At 44.6% G+C, this 16,457-nt stretch overlaps 1 protein-coding gene across 1 annotated transcript in view; it reads left to right on the top strand.

Annotated features, from left to right (window-relative positions):
- Nucleotides 1–16,457, top strand: part of ANKRD13A (ankyrin repeat domain 13A) — a 482,945-nt gene that overhangs the window by 409,203 nt on the left and 57,285 nt on the right. The window contains exon 14 of the mRNA XM_078667340.1: nucleotides 2,723–2,787. Within this exon, the coding sequence (XP_078523466.1) occupies nucleotides 2,723–2,787 (65 nt within the window). The remainder of the gene's footprint in view (nucleotides 1–2,722; nucleotides 2,788–16,457) is intronic.

The following is a 16,457-nucleotide window of genomic DNA, read 5'->3' as shown; positions in this document are numbered from 1 at the left end:
TCTTCATCCTCTGAATCCAAGTCTGAAAGCTCGATGTGTAGGCAGGCCTCTCCTGGTGGCAATATTGTGTAGGATGGCACATGTTGCTACTATCTTACATGCAATTTCTGGAACATATTGTAACGCATCTCTTGTGTAGGCACCGGAAACAACTTTCAGTAGGTCAAATGTCCGCTCAATCACACTTGTGGTGCGACGATGTGCAATATTATATTGCTGTTCATTTTGTAAGATGGGTGAAAGGTATGGTGTCAGAAACCATGGACAAAGGGAATACGCACTATCTATCACCTGGAAGACATACATTAATGTGAGGCTACAAAAGATTTTGCAAGAAAACTCCCTAAATATATCTGTATTTACATTGCTTTCCATCATCAAACTCCTCTCTTTCCAGCCATCTGCATAATCCACTGTGCCTAAACATGAAGTAGTCATTGGTGCTTCCTGCATATTGTGACACAATATCAGGTATTATATGGTGGGAATTACATACAACTTGAGTATTGTTCCTGTTCCTGAAAAGATATTCAAAATGGGAATGAGGACATATTGGCACATGTGTCCCATCTATACACCCTATGACGTGGAGAAATTTAGCAATACTGTAAAAGTGCAATTTGGTACTTTGCATTTCCTGGCCATTCCTGTGTAGGTATTTGTGGCAGTGGATTTAGAGCAGCATGGGATCTAGAAATACACTGAAGAAATGTGAACGTGCACTCTTAGACAATCCTCCCTCAAAAGCAATCACACCCTGGTAACTGCTAGAGGTAGGTGTAACAAGCACAACACCTGAACCTGAGTGGGGATAGATTTGCTGCACGGACTACTGCTTTTTAGATGTGGCTTTAAACGGGCAATACTTTCCAATATAACATTGCTACTTAGCCTGTATTGGTTATATATTTATTCCTCTGTTTGTTGAAAAACGGTCAGCCTGACTCTAAAAATCCTGTCTTGTCTACGCCTCCTCCTCTGCTGAGCAGCCAGCATTTGCATCCTCTTTGCAATCTCGTACAGAGCAGCCATTGTAGAAAACCTGCTTTTAGCTGACTCTTCAGCATTTTGTGATTTTGCAATTTGCAAAATAATCGCAGAATCAGCTGTGGAGCACGATGACAGCAATATTTATCTGTTTGGCCACTAACAAAGGCCTCTGGCAGACTGCAATAAAAATTGTGCCATCTGATTGGCAGCCTTCACACACGTCACTATGTGGCACATTGCAGCTGTAATAGCTGCTTCCTTTCTCCAGTCGCTTCAGGAATCATGTCAATGGGCCCTGAGGGACATCAGTTCAGAGCTTGCATTCTCAGCTGGGTGCCCCTCACAGAACAAAGGGGAAACAATCCTGTTGAAAGCAAGATGAGAAAACGTAAGTATTGGTGGTAAATTTCAAGTGCAAATGGGCCTTTTGTGACTAGTCGCTATTTGCGACATTCTTTAACATACCGTTTGCGAATCGCAATAAGGGATTTCTTAATTGCGATTCACTAGTTTAGGTCGGAAAAAATATCGACTTGCAGTAGTTACATCGCAAATGTTGGTTTGCAAATGGCTTTAGTAAATCTCAAAAAGCCATTTTTCCATTTGCAAACCACTTTGCGACTGATTTGCCAGTCACAGTTTTTTGTACAGAATGGGGTTTGGGAGCACACTGCCTCACAGTCCCAGCACAGTTCGCCCCTTTGCATCCTGGTAAATGCAGTACACAGTTCAAACTTACTTCAAAAGTAGCTGGAGTTTTTCACCAAAGTTGGTGCAGACATTGCTGTATATCTCTAGACACGTGTTTCTGGGTTGAGCTCTTCATCAGTAGAGAGCAGCATTTTTAGAGAGCAAAGAAAAATTATCTGAGGTTGCTGGAAATGCTGCCAAGTTCCTCTCAGGTCACAGTACCACTCACAGGCACACAGGTGCATCTCCAAAGCTCGTCAGCTTGCTGGCTCAAGGAAGCCTTTTAAACAGAATGGGGATTGGGAGCACACTGCCTCACAGTCCTAGCACAGTTCGCCCCTTCATCCTGGTAAATGCAGTACACAGTTCAAACTCACTTCAAAAGTAGCTGGAGTTTTTCACTAAAGTTGGTGCAGACATTGCTGTATATCTCTAGACATGTGTTCCTGGGTTGAGCCCTTCATCAGTAGAGAGCATCAGTTTTGGAGAGCAAAGAAAAATCACCTGGGGTTGCTGGAAATGCTGCCAAGTTCCTCTCCGGTCACAGTACCACTCATAGGCACACAGGTGCATCTCCAAAGCTCATCAGCTTGCTGGCTCAAGGGAGCCTTTTAAACAGAATGGGGGTTGGGAGCACACTGCCTCACAGTCCCAGCACAGTTCGCCCCATTGCAACCTGGTAAATGCAGTACACAGTTCAAACTTACTTCAAAAGTAGCTGGAGTTTTTCACCAAAGTTGGTGCAGACATTGCTGTATATCTCTAGACACGTGTTTCTGGGTTGAGCCCTTCATCAGTAGAGAGCAGCAGTTTTAGAGAGCAAAGGTAAAAAAATGTTGTACCTCTGGCCTGTACAATATAATAGTCACTGTGTGCCATTCTTAAATGCAATTCTGGGATAGTTTTCCCTAAATTAACAAACTGAAAAATAATGCATCTAATGTTTTTGCCTGATTTGTTGGCAGCAGTGGTTACTGCTAAAATGAAGGTCTTAAGTGGCAGTCTTTCTAATAACATAATGTTTTTGAACTGTCTCTTTCAGAATGTGTCCGATGTCCATTCCAATGGAACAGTCACTCATCAAGCATTTGACGAACAGTATGAAAGGTAATATTCAGAGGCTTGTCTGAATTTGGATGCTTGTACAGATGATGATCCCGCAGCACTGATAATCTATAGACCTGTGTAAAGGCTCTGATTTTTCACTTCGGTCACACTCATTGTTTCATTCGTTGATACATCCCAAATTTTCTTTATTGCTTGGCGGAGAGATCTGCATCTATATTACCCGTGGTTAATAAAGGCTGGGATGTCAAGTATATGCAGTGTGGGAGGAAAACTAGTGAGGTGGCAAAAAGGGCGAGCAGTGAGGGCCAGAGCAGCAGCAAAGAAGCCTTACATATCTTTAATGTGAGACAGATAAATCCCTGTAACCTTCGCCCCCATTGAATAACGTTAGAAATGGTAAATATATGATCTTAACTATATATTTTGGGCTAGGAAAATACATTGTATAGTCAGTACTGTTGCCAAGTACATAAGTGTGTGAACGGATTACTGTGACCACAGAATATGGTGATGCTGATCATGATTCTTGGCCCAGGCTACTCTGTTCTTTTTTAAATAATTTTTTAAAAATTGATTTTACAATACAAAGAACATTCAGTCACCTCTGTCGAAACATCCCTGGGTGCCTCAGGCTTTTTACATTGAACATCAACCAGTAAGACTTAGTTTATGACTTGACATGAAAAGTAGTTCTCTCCCCCCCTCCCTTGGCTATCGCATATAATGAATCAATTAACTTAGAGTACATTAGCCTGCATTCCCCTGTATTGTTGCCAAATATTTTCCCAGATCCTAGAATGTCCTCTACACTCATACACTTGTTTCTTGGCTAACATGCACCAGTCCATGTCTTCCTTCCAGTTATGTATACTTGGTGGGTCACTGTGTGTGAGTTCTATTTGTGGGATTAGTTTGGACCAGCACCAGGATACCTTCTAGGTCACAGCAGTGCTTTACAAATATTGTTTCATCCAAACCTCTGCCTCCTGTGGGAAGGAGTCTTCAATTGATGTGTAATTTGTAGGTCTCACGTAAACAGCGCATGCTCTACAAGACATATTGTCTACTGGTAGTGAGCTTGGAGCACCCCCATTACTTACCATTGGTGGGCTTCAAAGCCACTCTTGATTTCTTGCTTTCTGCGGGCCTGCTCTGCGTTCGGCACTTCCCTCTCCTTGAATGTGACCCTCCTCTAGTACATGGCCCAAGTACTTGCGTCCTTACACTGCTTTCACTTTTGTGACCTATTTTTTTCTTCTTGTTGAGCTGCTCTACAGAGTGCATCTTTACTAGCTGGGTCTGTCGTTCGCTTGTTGTTTTAGGCTGTCCAGCTTGACTCAGTCACTCTCCTGACCATTCCTTGTTTACTGTATCCTCCCCAGTACTTGCTATCTGCAAACAGGCCTTTAAATCTTGATCTTATCTTGTCTAATTTGCTGTGTATTCAAATGTCAGGCTTTGTATTCCGAGCGAGGTTGGTGTGTACTTTTCTTTCGCTGACTTCAAAGTGAGAGAATTTATGTGACAATACATCTTGCTGAGTACCCATGGGAGAGGACGTTATATTTTCTAGCACACAACGAAAATTAACTTTGCTGATATTTCAGAATACATCAATATGAGAACAGTTTTTGTAATTCTGAAGTGTGGCGGAAACAAATATTTTTTACTATTCGTGCACATGTGCCTTTTACCTCAAGTGATGGGCAGCTCACATGTGAGATTTGAGATAAATTTTGTTTCCACTGTGCATGCTTGATGCTGACTGTTTACTGCTTGGTTAAGGTTTTCTGTGTCTTCCGGCGCTACAAACCCTGTTTACTTGAGGGTAAGAATAATCAGGTTATATAATCCAGTCTGAAGAAGAACAATCTGACAAAATGTGTGTAAAACATTTAGATCGAAGTTCATGGTTTCTACTTTCTCTTGTGCCCTTTAGGTAATTTCGATTTTGTTACATAGATTGTTCGCATAACAGAAAACTATTTTAAAAAATTCAATTATGCTTTTCAGTGACTCAAAACCAGTGAAATCAACAAGCTTAATTTAATTGACAGATAAAAGCAGACTTCAGAACGTGTTGTAAGACAGCATCCAGGAAATAATAAAATATGACAAAACGTTAACCCCTTCCACGCTCATGACGAGCTGGGCTCGTCATGGTGTAGCCTCCTCGCACGCTCATGACGAGCCCAGCTCGTCATGAATAATGGAAAATGGAGGATCCCAGCACCGGGGGGGAAAACGCATAGCAGCCAAGTGGTTAAAGGTTCCTTTAGGGCTTTCACAAGTGCACCCAAAACAAAAGCATGCATGGTCACCTGAGACGCATTGATTTTTCCAAACTCATCAGGCTGAACCCACAAATTGGGACACATGTTGGAACTTGTTTTTACATTAAGCTCAGACCTGCATACATGATGAAAGCTTTACTTTTCCTATGTCAACGTAAACCAAGAATCCAATTGTAGGTGTCTGGTCGGTTGGTGGAAGTTCATGCATTTGTTGATGTATACTGGTCCTTCATTCTGCAGTGCTTTGCATGCATGGGTCAGCATCTTGAACTAACATCTCTTCTGGCTCGGGAGCCAGTGTTGTTTCTTGAGGTGAGGGGTGATGTGGGTCCATATGCAAAAGAAACAATTGTTGTACGAAGTGCTGGACAATGAAAACATTCTCCCCCAGTCACAAGGATCCGGGTTAAATCCATCATTCTTTTCTGCACCTCCCCAGTTTGGACTGAGCCATATGCAAATCAGTCTTGACCCTGTCCTTATGGGAACAGTCCAGCCCGAACTGCCAAGCCAGGTCCTCCCTGGACCGGAAACAAGCATCCTGGGACCTGTTTCAGGGCATCACCCTTCATCAGCCAGGCTAGCTTGAATCCAGTGGCGTAGTGAGCACGGGTCCGTCCGGGGAGGACAAGTATGAGTCTAGCTGCTGAGTTTTGTATTGTCTATATATAGTCTCTTCAGGAGGTGTGCTGTGATTCCTACTTAGAGTGTGTTCCCATAGTCCCCCTGCTTGTGATGAGGGCCTGCATGATGGTCCTTCTGGTGTTGACCGTCAGCCAACTGAAGATCTTGCAGAGGATGCATAGATAGCTTGCTGTCCTAGATGATGCCAAGATTGCAGGCGTGTTCTGTCGGGCGAATGATGGGCCGAGTTCAGCAGGCCACCAAGATCGTTCCATGGAGAGGTGTTGGTCCCAAGGATGAGGACTTCCATCTTGTCCGTGTTGAGCTTGAGACAGTTCTCCTCCATCCAGTCGGCGACGTTCAACATACATCTGTGTAAGTTGACTCTGGTGGTGGAGGTCTCGTCTGTCAGCGAGAGGAGGAATTTTGTGTCATCTGCATAGGAGATGATGTTGAGTCAGTGCAATCTGACAGTGTTGGCCAGGGGGTTCATGTACATGTTGAAGAGGATGGAGCTGAGGGATGATCCATTGGGGAAGCTGCAGATGATCTTCCTTTGTTCCGAGCTGAATGGTGGGAGACGGATTCTCTGGGTTCTTCTGGTGAGGTATGAGGCGATCCATTTGAGGGTGTCTCCATGTGGTGTAGTATGTTGATGTAGATGTGATGAGAGATGATGTAAAAAACTGCTGACAGGTCTAGGAGCATGAGGGCTGCCATTTCACCACAGTCCAGGAGGGCCCTGATATCGGTGTCTGCGATCAGTGTAATCTCGGTGCTGTGGTTGGCTCTGATTCCGGATTGAGAGGAGTCCAGGAGGTTGTTGTGCTCCAGGTGTTCAGTGTGTTGCTGGTTGATTGCCAATCAATATTTTGCTTCCGAATTCATACCAGGGATTGGGTTTTTCTTTCTTCTCTGCTAGAAGCAGGCTGGTGCGTGGCTCAAACACTCTGCCATTCTCCCATCTTTGTAAGCAGTACCTGGGTTCAGAACCTAGCAAGGCCGTCAGTCACAGCTGCACTGCTACTACATTACCTTCATGGTTAATTATCTTCCAGTGGCACAAGCTTTGGTTGTACATCTATAGTTTTATTGTTCGCCAGCTTGACTAACAATTTCATATCATTTGACCACTAAAAAACATGTGTGATGGGATACAGGGGTTTTTAATGCGTGGGCTTCAGAATTTCTTTACCCTTTAAAATCTACAAAAAGTTACTTAACTTTTAACATTAACTGTCTCTTCTGTCCTCTGCAGCTCTTCTTTTGAGTAGGGCAGACGGGTATAAAGGGGCAGCATTCTTACAGGAAGAAGGGTTCAATTAAACAGGCATCTCAACCCAGGCTTGTTGGAGTTTAATCCAATATCTTACGTCTCTATTCATGGACTAATTAAATAATGACAAATTATTCCTTCCTGCTTTACGTTGGAGCATACTTAACGTTTGAGTTTGAATCACAGCCTTTGCACTTCATGGATTCATGTAATCTTTGGCACATCACTTCACCCCTGCGCCTTTATTCCCTCTATAATGTTTATGGCTCCTTTCGGTTGCATTATGTCAGAAATATGATTTCACTCATATTTTTTGCTCTGTGGGCATTCAGTTAAAATGTAGGTGTTGGACATTGCCCTTCTTATGGGGTTTTCCCTAAAACTTTTTTTCCTTTTTGCCCTCCTAGTTTTGTCAACTCTCTTTTCCGGAACTTAGGACTCTAGGCACTTTCCCGCTTTACTGCAGTTGGAAAGTGCGCACGTCCTTCCTGCACATGTCAGGATAGGGTGCTTACTTGATTGGGTTGGGTGTCGTACCTGTGAGTGCCCTGTGAAAAGGTACACCACATACCCAGAGTGGGTGCGACACTGGCTGTTAAGGGGACGCCGCACTGACTGTGCCACCCACTTGTATAGCCTGTCAAAAATGGCTCATACTCAGGATGGCTGGTCTCACTCCGAAATCACCCCTGAGGCAACCATTCACTACCACCAAACAAGGGTAGATGAGTGGCCGGACATCAGCTGTGCACTGCCCAGGTAGTGATGAACTCCTATGAGGGTTTTCCCTACCTAGGGTGTAGGCTCTCCTCATGGGACAGTTCCCAGGGGTGGCCCGATACCGTGTTACGGCCTCAGGGCCTGGGGCACATTCCCACTGGAAGTGCAGTGGAAAGTGTGCATTCCCTTCCTACACATGTTAGGAAGGGGTGCTCACCTGAAGTTTCTATAACACGGTCTGGTCTGCCATGGCCAGCCAGTGGGTGCACGCTCACACCTACTATGAGTTAAGACCTGTGTGAGGCCTACCATTGCAGGCGGCTGTGAGCACCCGCACAAATGATGCTCCTAAATACATGTCAACCCTGCCATTGCATGATGGTGTATGCTTGGCATCAATGGTGCTCTTGAAGACATGTTCAGCCTGCCATTGCAGGCAGGTATGCGCTTTGCACTGATGATGCTCCTAAATACGAGCCCAGCCTGCCGTTGCAGGCTGGTGCGCGCCCTTGCACCGATGGTGCTCTTGAGTACGTGTCCAGCCTGCCATTGCAAGCTGGTGTGTGCTTTGCACCGATGGTGCCACTAAAGACATTTCCAGCCTGCCATTGCAGACTGATGCACGCAATTGCGTGTTTACTCAGACAGGTCTGTTTAAGTCACTAGCCATCCTCAGGGGAAAGTTCACCTCCACCCGAGTACCCCGATGGTACTTCTTAAAGGGTGAAGCGAGTGAAAGGTGAAAGGCAGGGCTGATACACATGTGTGTCCCATGCCCAGGAATTGAGGAATAGCCATACATGTTTTCACTGCCTATGAGGCTATCCTGGAGAAATGGTTAAAATTACTTTAGGCTGCAATAGTAGATTGCAGTGAAGTAACCTCATGATGTTTCATATTGGATTTGCAGTGACAACCCCTTGCCAGTGGTAAAGATGGTTTTGTCGTAATTAGTGCAGAACTGCCACTACTTAAAAGCGGAAATTTCTGTGCTCTAAACTCTTTGTGTGCCTTGGTACTTGCTCCAATCCACACTGGAGGTTGTTTGAGCACATCTGGGCATTCCCCAGCAACAGTTACAAAACAATGGGCATTCACTTGTAACAACAGACATCTGCCATTTGCAGGCCTGGCTCCAGAGATTGTAGGAGGAGGTTTTGACACTTGGCCCCTGGAGCCCGATCGTGGCCCCACTAAAATTTAAGATCTCAATTCCAAGGCCTCATGGCAGACCAGACTGAATTTAGGGAAGGCATCTGTGGTTTAAAGGGAGACCCTTTGAACCGCCCCCAACTTGAAAGGCACACACCCGTATAACTACTGGTGCCATACTTCAGCACTGAATGAGATATGTTTATGGGGATGTAGGACCGGAGAATCTGGACTATATAGTGCACATTGCCTGAGGACTCTGTTGTGCAGGTGGAGGATTACTACCATTGAAAGGGATTGAATGCCCTTCCTAAATAGTGGCTGGCATCCTGAAGTGTGCTCTCCAATGGCTTGTCAAGCTTGCTCCCTGTTCTCTCAGAGGTGTCAGGGACATGAAAGATCTCAAAAGAGGGATACACACCTTCTGCCTGTGACACCTGAAGCGCGGTTCCCTCTCAAGTGCCCACATCGTCTGCTGGTTTTCAACTGGTAGCACTGCGTGGAACTAAGAACTGTGCTTAATACCAGATTGCCTTGTGCAGAGCCCGGAGTCTGGCCCGCATCTAAGGCATGTGACCCCTTCTTCATGGAACTAAGAACTGTGCTTAATACCAGATTGCCTTGTGCAGAGCCCGTAGTCTGGCCCGCATCTAAGGCATGTGAACCCTTCTTCATGGGGACCTTGGGACGCAAAACCTTCTTGTGGGTGGTGAGTAGATCACCGGTTGCAGAACCCAAGTTGCCTCCTCGTCAATCGTGCCCCATCTCTTTCTCGTGCGAAGCGCCAAATGCCTGCTCATTTTTGTGGTGTCCGTTTCACAGGTTTCAACCCTCGGAGGTGGGGGCATAACCATAGTATTGCCTCATTCTACCTCATGAAGCAATGCTGAACTTGCACCAGTGTGTGTGACCGGAGCTGTTTGGTGCGACCAATATAGACGCGCAACAGACGTTTGGCCTAATTTCCAAGAAGGCATGGATTTGGCAACTGTTTGTTGGGTGTGTGACCACAGCTCGCTGGTGTGGGCAAAATCGACATGCCCTAGACGTGCCTCATTTCCAAGGATGTACGGATTTTGCAACAGTTTATTGTGTGTGACCAGAATGCCCTGGTGAGACCTGTATCATTTCCCTCCAGATGCTGTGCCCAGATTGCCTAGGTGCGACTCTGATCAATGTGTGCCTGACTGGGTGCATCCTCCTTCCCTCGTTTCATCCTCCATTCATCCACTGCACTACCCCCCTGTGCTTTGCTGATCTGGGCTGGTGCCGGAAGGCCCTTGGGGACCCTTTTGGTGTGACAGTCTATTGCCCTCGCCTTGTGTTTGTTCTGCATCCTGTGGGTAAACTTCTTGAGTGGATGCCAAACCCCTTTTGCCAACTGCCTCCTAATTGACCTTGCTCTCTACCCACACCTGTTTCCTGAATCCCTATCTAAGAGTGGCTTCAGCCGCCGTGCAGCCTAGTGGCCGGGGGAAGCACAGGGTGTCTCTCATCTGTGGGTGTAGGATAGTCGGGGTGAGTTGGAGGGCAAAGGGAGGCTTGGGGTCACAAGGTCTGCTCTGTGTAACTAGTTGACCTGCTGTTTATCAGTTGCATCGCATTAGGGGGCTGAGTACATATGTGTCAGAGTGTTTCCGTAAGGACTTGTCTAATAACCGTTCACACCGGGTAACGGTGCCGAGTGAGTGAGGAAATGAGTGTGTGGGAGTGACAGTTGGGAATTGCCCGTAATTCACAACACTGGACAGTGGTTTGCATGATATGTTTATTTCTTGCCAGAATAGTATTACATGTGGCATTTGTTTTACCCCCGCAGCCTAGGACTGCGGTGCTGTTAAACAGTGTTACAATGGTTAGATGTACATATTTCTGCTATTGTTGTGACCCGGGTTGCACTCTCTCTGTGTATCTATTTATGAGAGTTAACTGCTAGGGTGAGCCTGGGATGAACAAAGTGTTGCACCGCTTAAGGGTACGCGGGGCGGGGGGGTTGGGTGTTAGAATAGGCTCTTTTCCGCGGTTGGGCCTAGTACTGCTAGTAATATTTCCAGGTGCGATTTATGCCCAGCAATACATGATGTTCATGTTGTGTTGATTATTATGTATGTTGAATACAAACTTTATTCATATACATTGTGTGTGAAGTCTCTTTTATGACTCTCAAGGTGTTTTTCATGGGTGAGTGCTGTGCCAGTACTTTACACATTGCCTATTTGGTTAACCTGACTGCTCAGTGCCAAGCTACCCAAGGTTGAGCGCAGGTTATACAGTGTATGTATTCACCCTCCGTGACGGAAGTGGTAGGTTCTGCCTGGCTGTGATACTGCCTCAGCCAACCAGAAAGTGCCAGTTCCAACATTAGGGTTTAGTATTTCCTACGTGGGTGCCTTTTGGGGTAGCTGATCACCCCAGGAGAACTATCGGTAAGTGGTGAGGTACACATTGACATGACTTTTAAAATGCTTATGTATAACCACATAAGCAAGGCCAGCTTGTCGAGCTGTTGCATACTAGAAGGGAAATGTGCAATCTACATTCAATGGGAACACGTTCATTTTCGTTTTAGGCTGCCATAGGCAATGTTTAAGCTTAATATTTTTTTAGACTGTTGTAGACTTTCTCTTAGTTTTCAGTACATTTAAGATAATCCGTATGCTGTGTTCAATCACATAGTTTGCTTTTCGTACCTGCGAAGCAGCTAAATTGGCTTTGCCGGGTCAGTGATGTTCAGTGTTGCATGCATGATGTAGAATCCATTCCATGTTCATCGAGTCTTTCTGTTGGTATTAACATTCCGCTTTCTGTTGTGTTTTGATACACACACATGTGCACGCAGTTAGCAATGCCCAGCTCCAATACACTTCTGAGGTGTAGGAAGCTCAAAGAAGGGGGAGATCCTGGAATGTAGGGTTTAGTCTGGTTTAAAGGGAAGATGGTTGGGAGGGAGGGTGACAACACAAGCCGGGGGGGGTTTATGAGTGGTTTAGACCGATGGCTTTGGAAAAAAATACGTGGCATCTTCACATCTACTCATGGTACCCATAGTGGAAATTAAGCTATGTCGTAGACTGGCCCCTCTCCTTGCACGCAGTGCTGTGACGTAAAAGGGAAACATTGCTTATCCTCTAGTTTTTTAGCAGAATGCATTATCCCCAAGAGAGTCTGGTGGCTGCATGGCTTATGCAGGAAACCGGGTTTCATGCCATTGTCAGGTGGAAATTCGGATGGGTCTGCCCAGCCCTTCATCCTTCCGAGGTTAATAAAGCAAGGCCATTGCATTCCTTAAAGAAAATGTTTGTATTCTAGACTTCAATGCTGTAAAGTGCAAGCCTGGGCTATTTTGTTCTTAACAAATACACAGTCATAGAGTCATTGTAGTAACGATATTTCAGCAGCGGTGTGTGCTCCTACCGCTTTAGGGCTAGCCTAGTTTCGCTAACCCTGACCGTAGTAGCGCTACGCGTAGCTACGCAAAGTGTGCTTCGCGCTACGCGAACTGCGTAGTGCACTGTGCAAATTTCTGTTTGCACTGATTGCAAACCGCATCAACAGTGCAAGTGGTCGTTATCTGCCGCTCGAGTAGATTTCTACTCGAGTGGCAGCTTTCGCAACGCGGACTGGTAGTTTCCCTTTTCAAGTGGTCGCCAGCATACGCGACCACACGCAATGAGAAACCTGACCTCCTTGCGTTGAGAATCTCGCCGGGAGGTTTATTTTCCACGCTCGCGATGGGCAACTTGATGTTGCTGATCGCGAACGAGGAAAAAGTCTCGGCGGGATGTCATTTTGCTTGCTCGCGGTCGCCATTTTGACGTTGAGGACCGCGAGCAAGCAAAAAATTACCGCTACGCTACGCGTTTGCACTGTGCTATGTGCAATTCGCTTAGTGCAAAGTAGCTCAAACTACGCGAACATAGTACTTCGCCCAGGGTTAAGCTTCACACAATCTTTCCATCGCTTGCTTCACAACTCAGGGGGAGCCATTTAAGTGTGTTTCTTGCTGCTAATTCCTTAATCCCCAACAGGTACTTAAACTACTGGGAACTCTTACTTTCTGAGAGTGAGGAGGTCGGTAGTTGAAATCTTTCAATATTTAGTAACGTTTTTTTATGGCCAGAGCTGGCCTTTCCTCTGAGAGCACCCTGGGCGAAACCAAATTTGGCGCCCCTTCCACACTCCCTATTTAATTGTCTGTCTTGAAAATTTGGGAGGAGTGGGAGGAAGGCGAACGGGCCAAGTTTAAGAAAAGCCATGTTAAGAAAGACAAAAGGGTGCTAGCAGCCTTCAAAAAAGGTGTTTAACTTCACTTTCCTTTGGATCCAAGTCGTACGTGGGGGACCGCTGCACGGAGCTCTAGCGCTCCTCTGGAGGTCGGTCCCCTGGGCCTGTGTCCAGCCCATGGCACATCCACTTGCTGGTGGAATCTTAATATACACCATCAGCTCTCATGTAGGGGGGTGCGTCTACCACACTTGAAATGGTACGGGTTCCCCGAATTGCCTTGTTATACCACCTTAATCCGATGAGTTTCCAGCAGTGTAGTGTCGCTCATAACTTTTTAAGCCAAAGTAAAATAAAATGACGACATTGTTTCTTACTGCCCATTAGTAATTTCGATGTTTCTTTGAAAGACTTACAACCCTTGCCCTCACTCTGAATAATGTAAAACTCACTGAGACTATTAAGTGTTTGTTATGACTTATATATTTGTGTCTCAGAGTGGACACCATATTTGTATTTGCTTTCCATTGTCCCTGTGCAGACACCATACCACCTGTGAGGTCACCAGCTGGGAACTGTCACAGATGACTATTGACAGCTGATCACCGAACTGCATTGACAGTACTTACACTCCGATCATTGTAGGAGTCTGTGTTGGCGAATTAAAATAAAGAACATCTTCAACTCGTGAAACAGTGTACATGAGTTCTCTACTAAGTGGCGATGAGCGCCAACACAAGAACCCACAAACAAAGTAAATATAAATTAAAGAAAAAGAAGAAGCAGTTTGGAGAATTTACAAGGGGAAGCAGTTTATAGACATTTACATGAAACAAAAAAAAAGTACTCACAGCGTGCCAAGGAAAATATTTGACAACGAAAGAAGAAAAATTACAAGGTCAGTGATAATTCAAATCTGACGAAAATACACTTGGGAGCAAAAACTTTCAAAAGCTTAATAAGAAAGAACTATAGTAAAGCATATTGAAAGTGCAGAGTATCCTCAAGCTGTACTGCGCAGATTGTTCCGAAAAAACACGACGTGTAGATAACCTTCAAGGTCAACGTGAAGGATAACTCATCGCAGCAGAATAATGTTTGGAATCCATGACAAAGACGACAAACAGAAATCGCAATCAGAAATCTACTGTATTCAAGGTACATATATGATAAAGGATTGTCTAAATTTCACCTTAAACAGTAGTGTAAATTTCAACCGGCAGTTTCAACGGAAATTCAAAGGTGGCAGTTCAACCAAAAAAAAAAACTTCAACGGAAAGCCGCTACCAACAGTTGCTGCCTGCATCATAGTAATCTGAGAGTCAATGTCAGAAACGTCAACGCACCGCAGAACCATCAAACGGACATCTCGAAGGAAAAACTTCAGCGGTCTAGTTTACGTGATTACGCACGTCGGCACTATTTTAAATCGAAGTTTACAATAACAAAAAGCAGCAGCGTTGAACTTATGCACCGGCATCTCACAAACTGACTCCCGATCGGAGGAAAAGAAGATGCCGATAAGCTTAAGGTACAAATTTAACGGGAGTCTTGGAAAGTACTTACAATAAGACCCTGTTCAACGCACTATATACATATGAAACACTAAAAGTGAATGGCATTAACAAGTCATTAAATTTTTTCGTTCACTTCATTTCTCCATGTAATTTGCATGTAAGCACTGTGGAACTCTATTAACATAGTACAGAGCAACAGTACCAACGTAAGAACATATTAACCCTTCTTCTATACATAATTGTTATAAAAAAAATATATACATTTATAAAGAACAACTTTTAAAATGGCTATAGGATACATATGGAACCGCTCGCCTCCAGAAACATTCCTACTTGGTGGTGGTGAACCCATGCTCAAATGGGAGGAATGGAGGGAGTATTTCTTAAATTACATTTCGACATTGGAGGAAGATGAAGAGGTAAAGCTAGAAGAAAAATACAAAATGCTCATGCACTGCTTAGGCGCAGGAAGAATAAAAGTATACAATGCTATTAAAAAAACAATTAGCAGGGAAAATGAGGGTGATGTTTTTACAAACGCTATAGATGACCTCAACTCATATTACAAACTAATGGTTTGTGTCGGAGTAGATAGATACAAATTCTTCCATAGGAAGCAAGGAAAGGAGGAATCTATAGACGATTACGTGTCTGCGCTCAAAAATCTTGCAATCAATTGTTTTGGTGGCCTGCACGACGAGTTCATTAGGGACCAAATGGTAATGCAGGGTTCAAACTCAAACATCCAGGAAAATTTGTGGTCGAATATCCCCTGCAAAACATAATTGACATTGCGAGAAAAGCCGAGCTCACAGGTCGTTGTGCCAAGGCAGTTCTCACAGAGAATAAAGAGAAGAGAGAGGGAGACACAATAAGCAAAGTGTCTGATCAGAAGTACAATCCTAAACAGAATTGGAACAGGAAGAATACAAAAAACGACATATAAAAAATGTTAATCGAAGAACTGGGGGCATTGTTATAGATGTGGGAGCACATCTCATTTGGCTAATGATTTGAAATACCCTGCACGCGAAGTTAAGTGTTCACATTGCAGGGTCAAGGGGCATTTTACAAGGCAGGCAATAAACGGAGACCACGACAAGTAAAGATAGTGGATGAAGCAGAAGAAAACAACCAGCACACGTCAGACGAAGACGACGACAACATGTTTTTGATGAACAAAGATGAAGAACAAGTCTACGAAGTCACAGAAACAAACACCACTAAAACAAGAAAACCCATATGCAGCATGACAATTGGTGGTGTAGATATCAGCATTGTAGCAGACTCAGGTTCACCGTATACCATAGTCAACAAGAGGATATGGGAGGAGAAGTTCAAACCCAGCATTGGTGAACATCTTGAAATAGCAGACATCAAAATTAAGTCATTCACTGGAGAGCCTATTGACGTATGTGGCTACAGAAAACTAAACTTTGTATATAAAGGAAGAGAGTCTACAGGCAAACTCTACGTGTCCAAAGTGGGACCATTTGTACTACGGTGGATGGACCGGGGAAATCTGGGTATAATCCTAGACCCAAGTAAAGCGAACCCCGTGTTGAGTGTATCAGACAACAATGACTATGCCAAGTCCTTACAAAACAAATACCCCCGAGTGTTTAGTGGGACTGTAGGGGTTCTAAAAGGGTATCAACACAGAATCAAACTAAAGCCGATTACAACCCCGGTGGTACATACAGCAAGGAATATTCCATTCACGATAAGGGATGAGGTAAAGTCTCAACTAGATAAACTTCTAGAAGATGGAATCATAGAAAGAGTGGAAGCAGCTGAATGGGTGCCCCCCTTGTCGTCGCTAAACGACCCAATGGCAAATTGAGGCTTTGTGTAGACCTACGAGACCTCAAGCAAAATATTGTTATAGAGCAATATCCCCTC

Source organism: Lissotriton helveticus, chromosome 11 (assembly GCF_964261635.1).
Source record: "Lissotriton helveticus chromosome 11, aLisHel1.1, whole genome shotgun sequence".
Lineage (NCBI taxonomy): Eukaryota > Metazoa > Chordata > Amphibia > Caudata > Salamandridae > Lissotriton > Lissotriton helveticus.
This window is presented reverse-complemented; position numbering and strand designations above follow the sequence as displayed.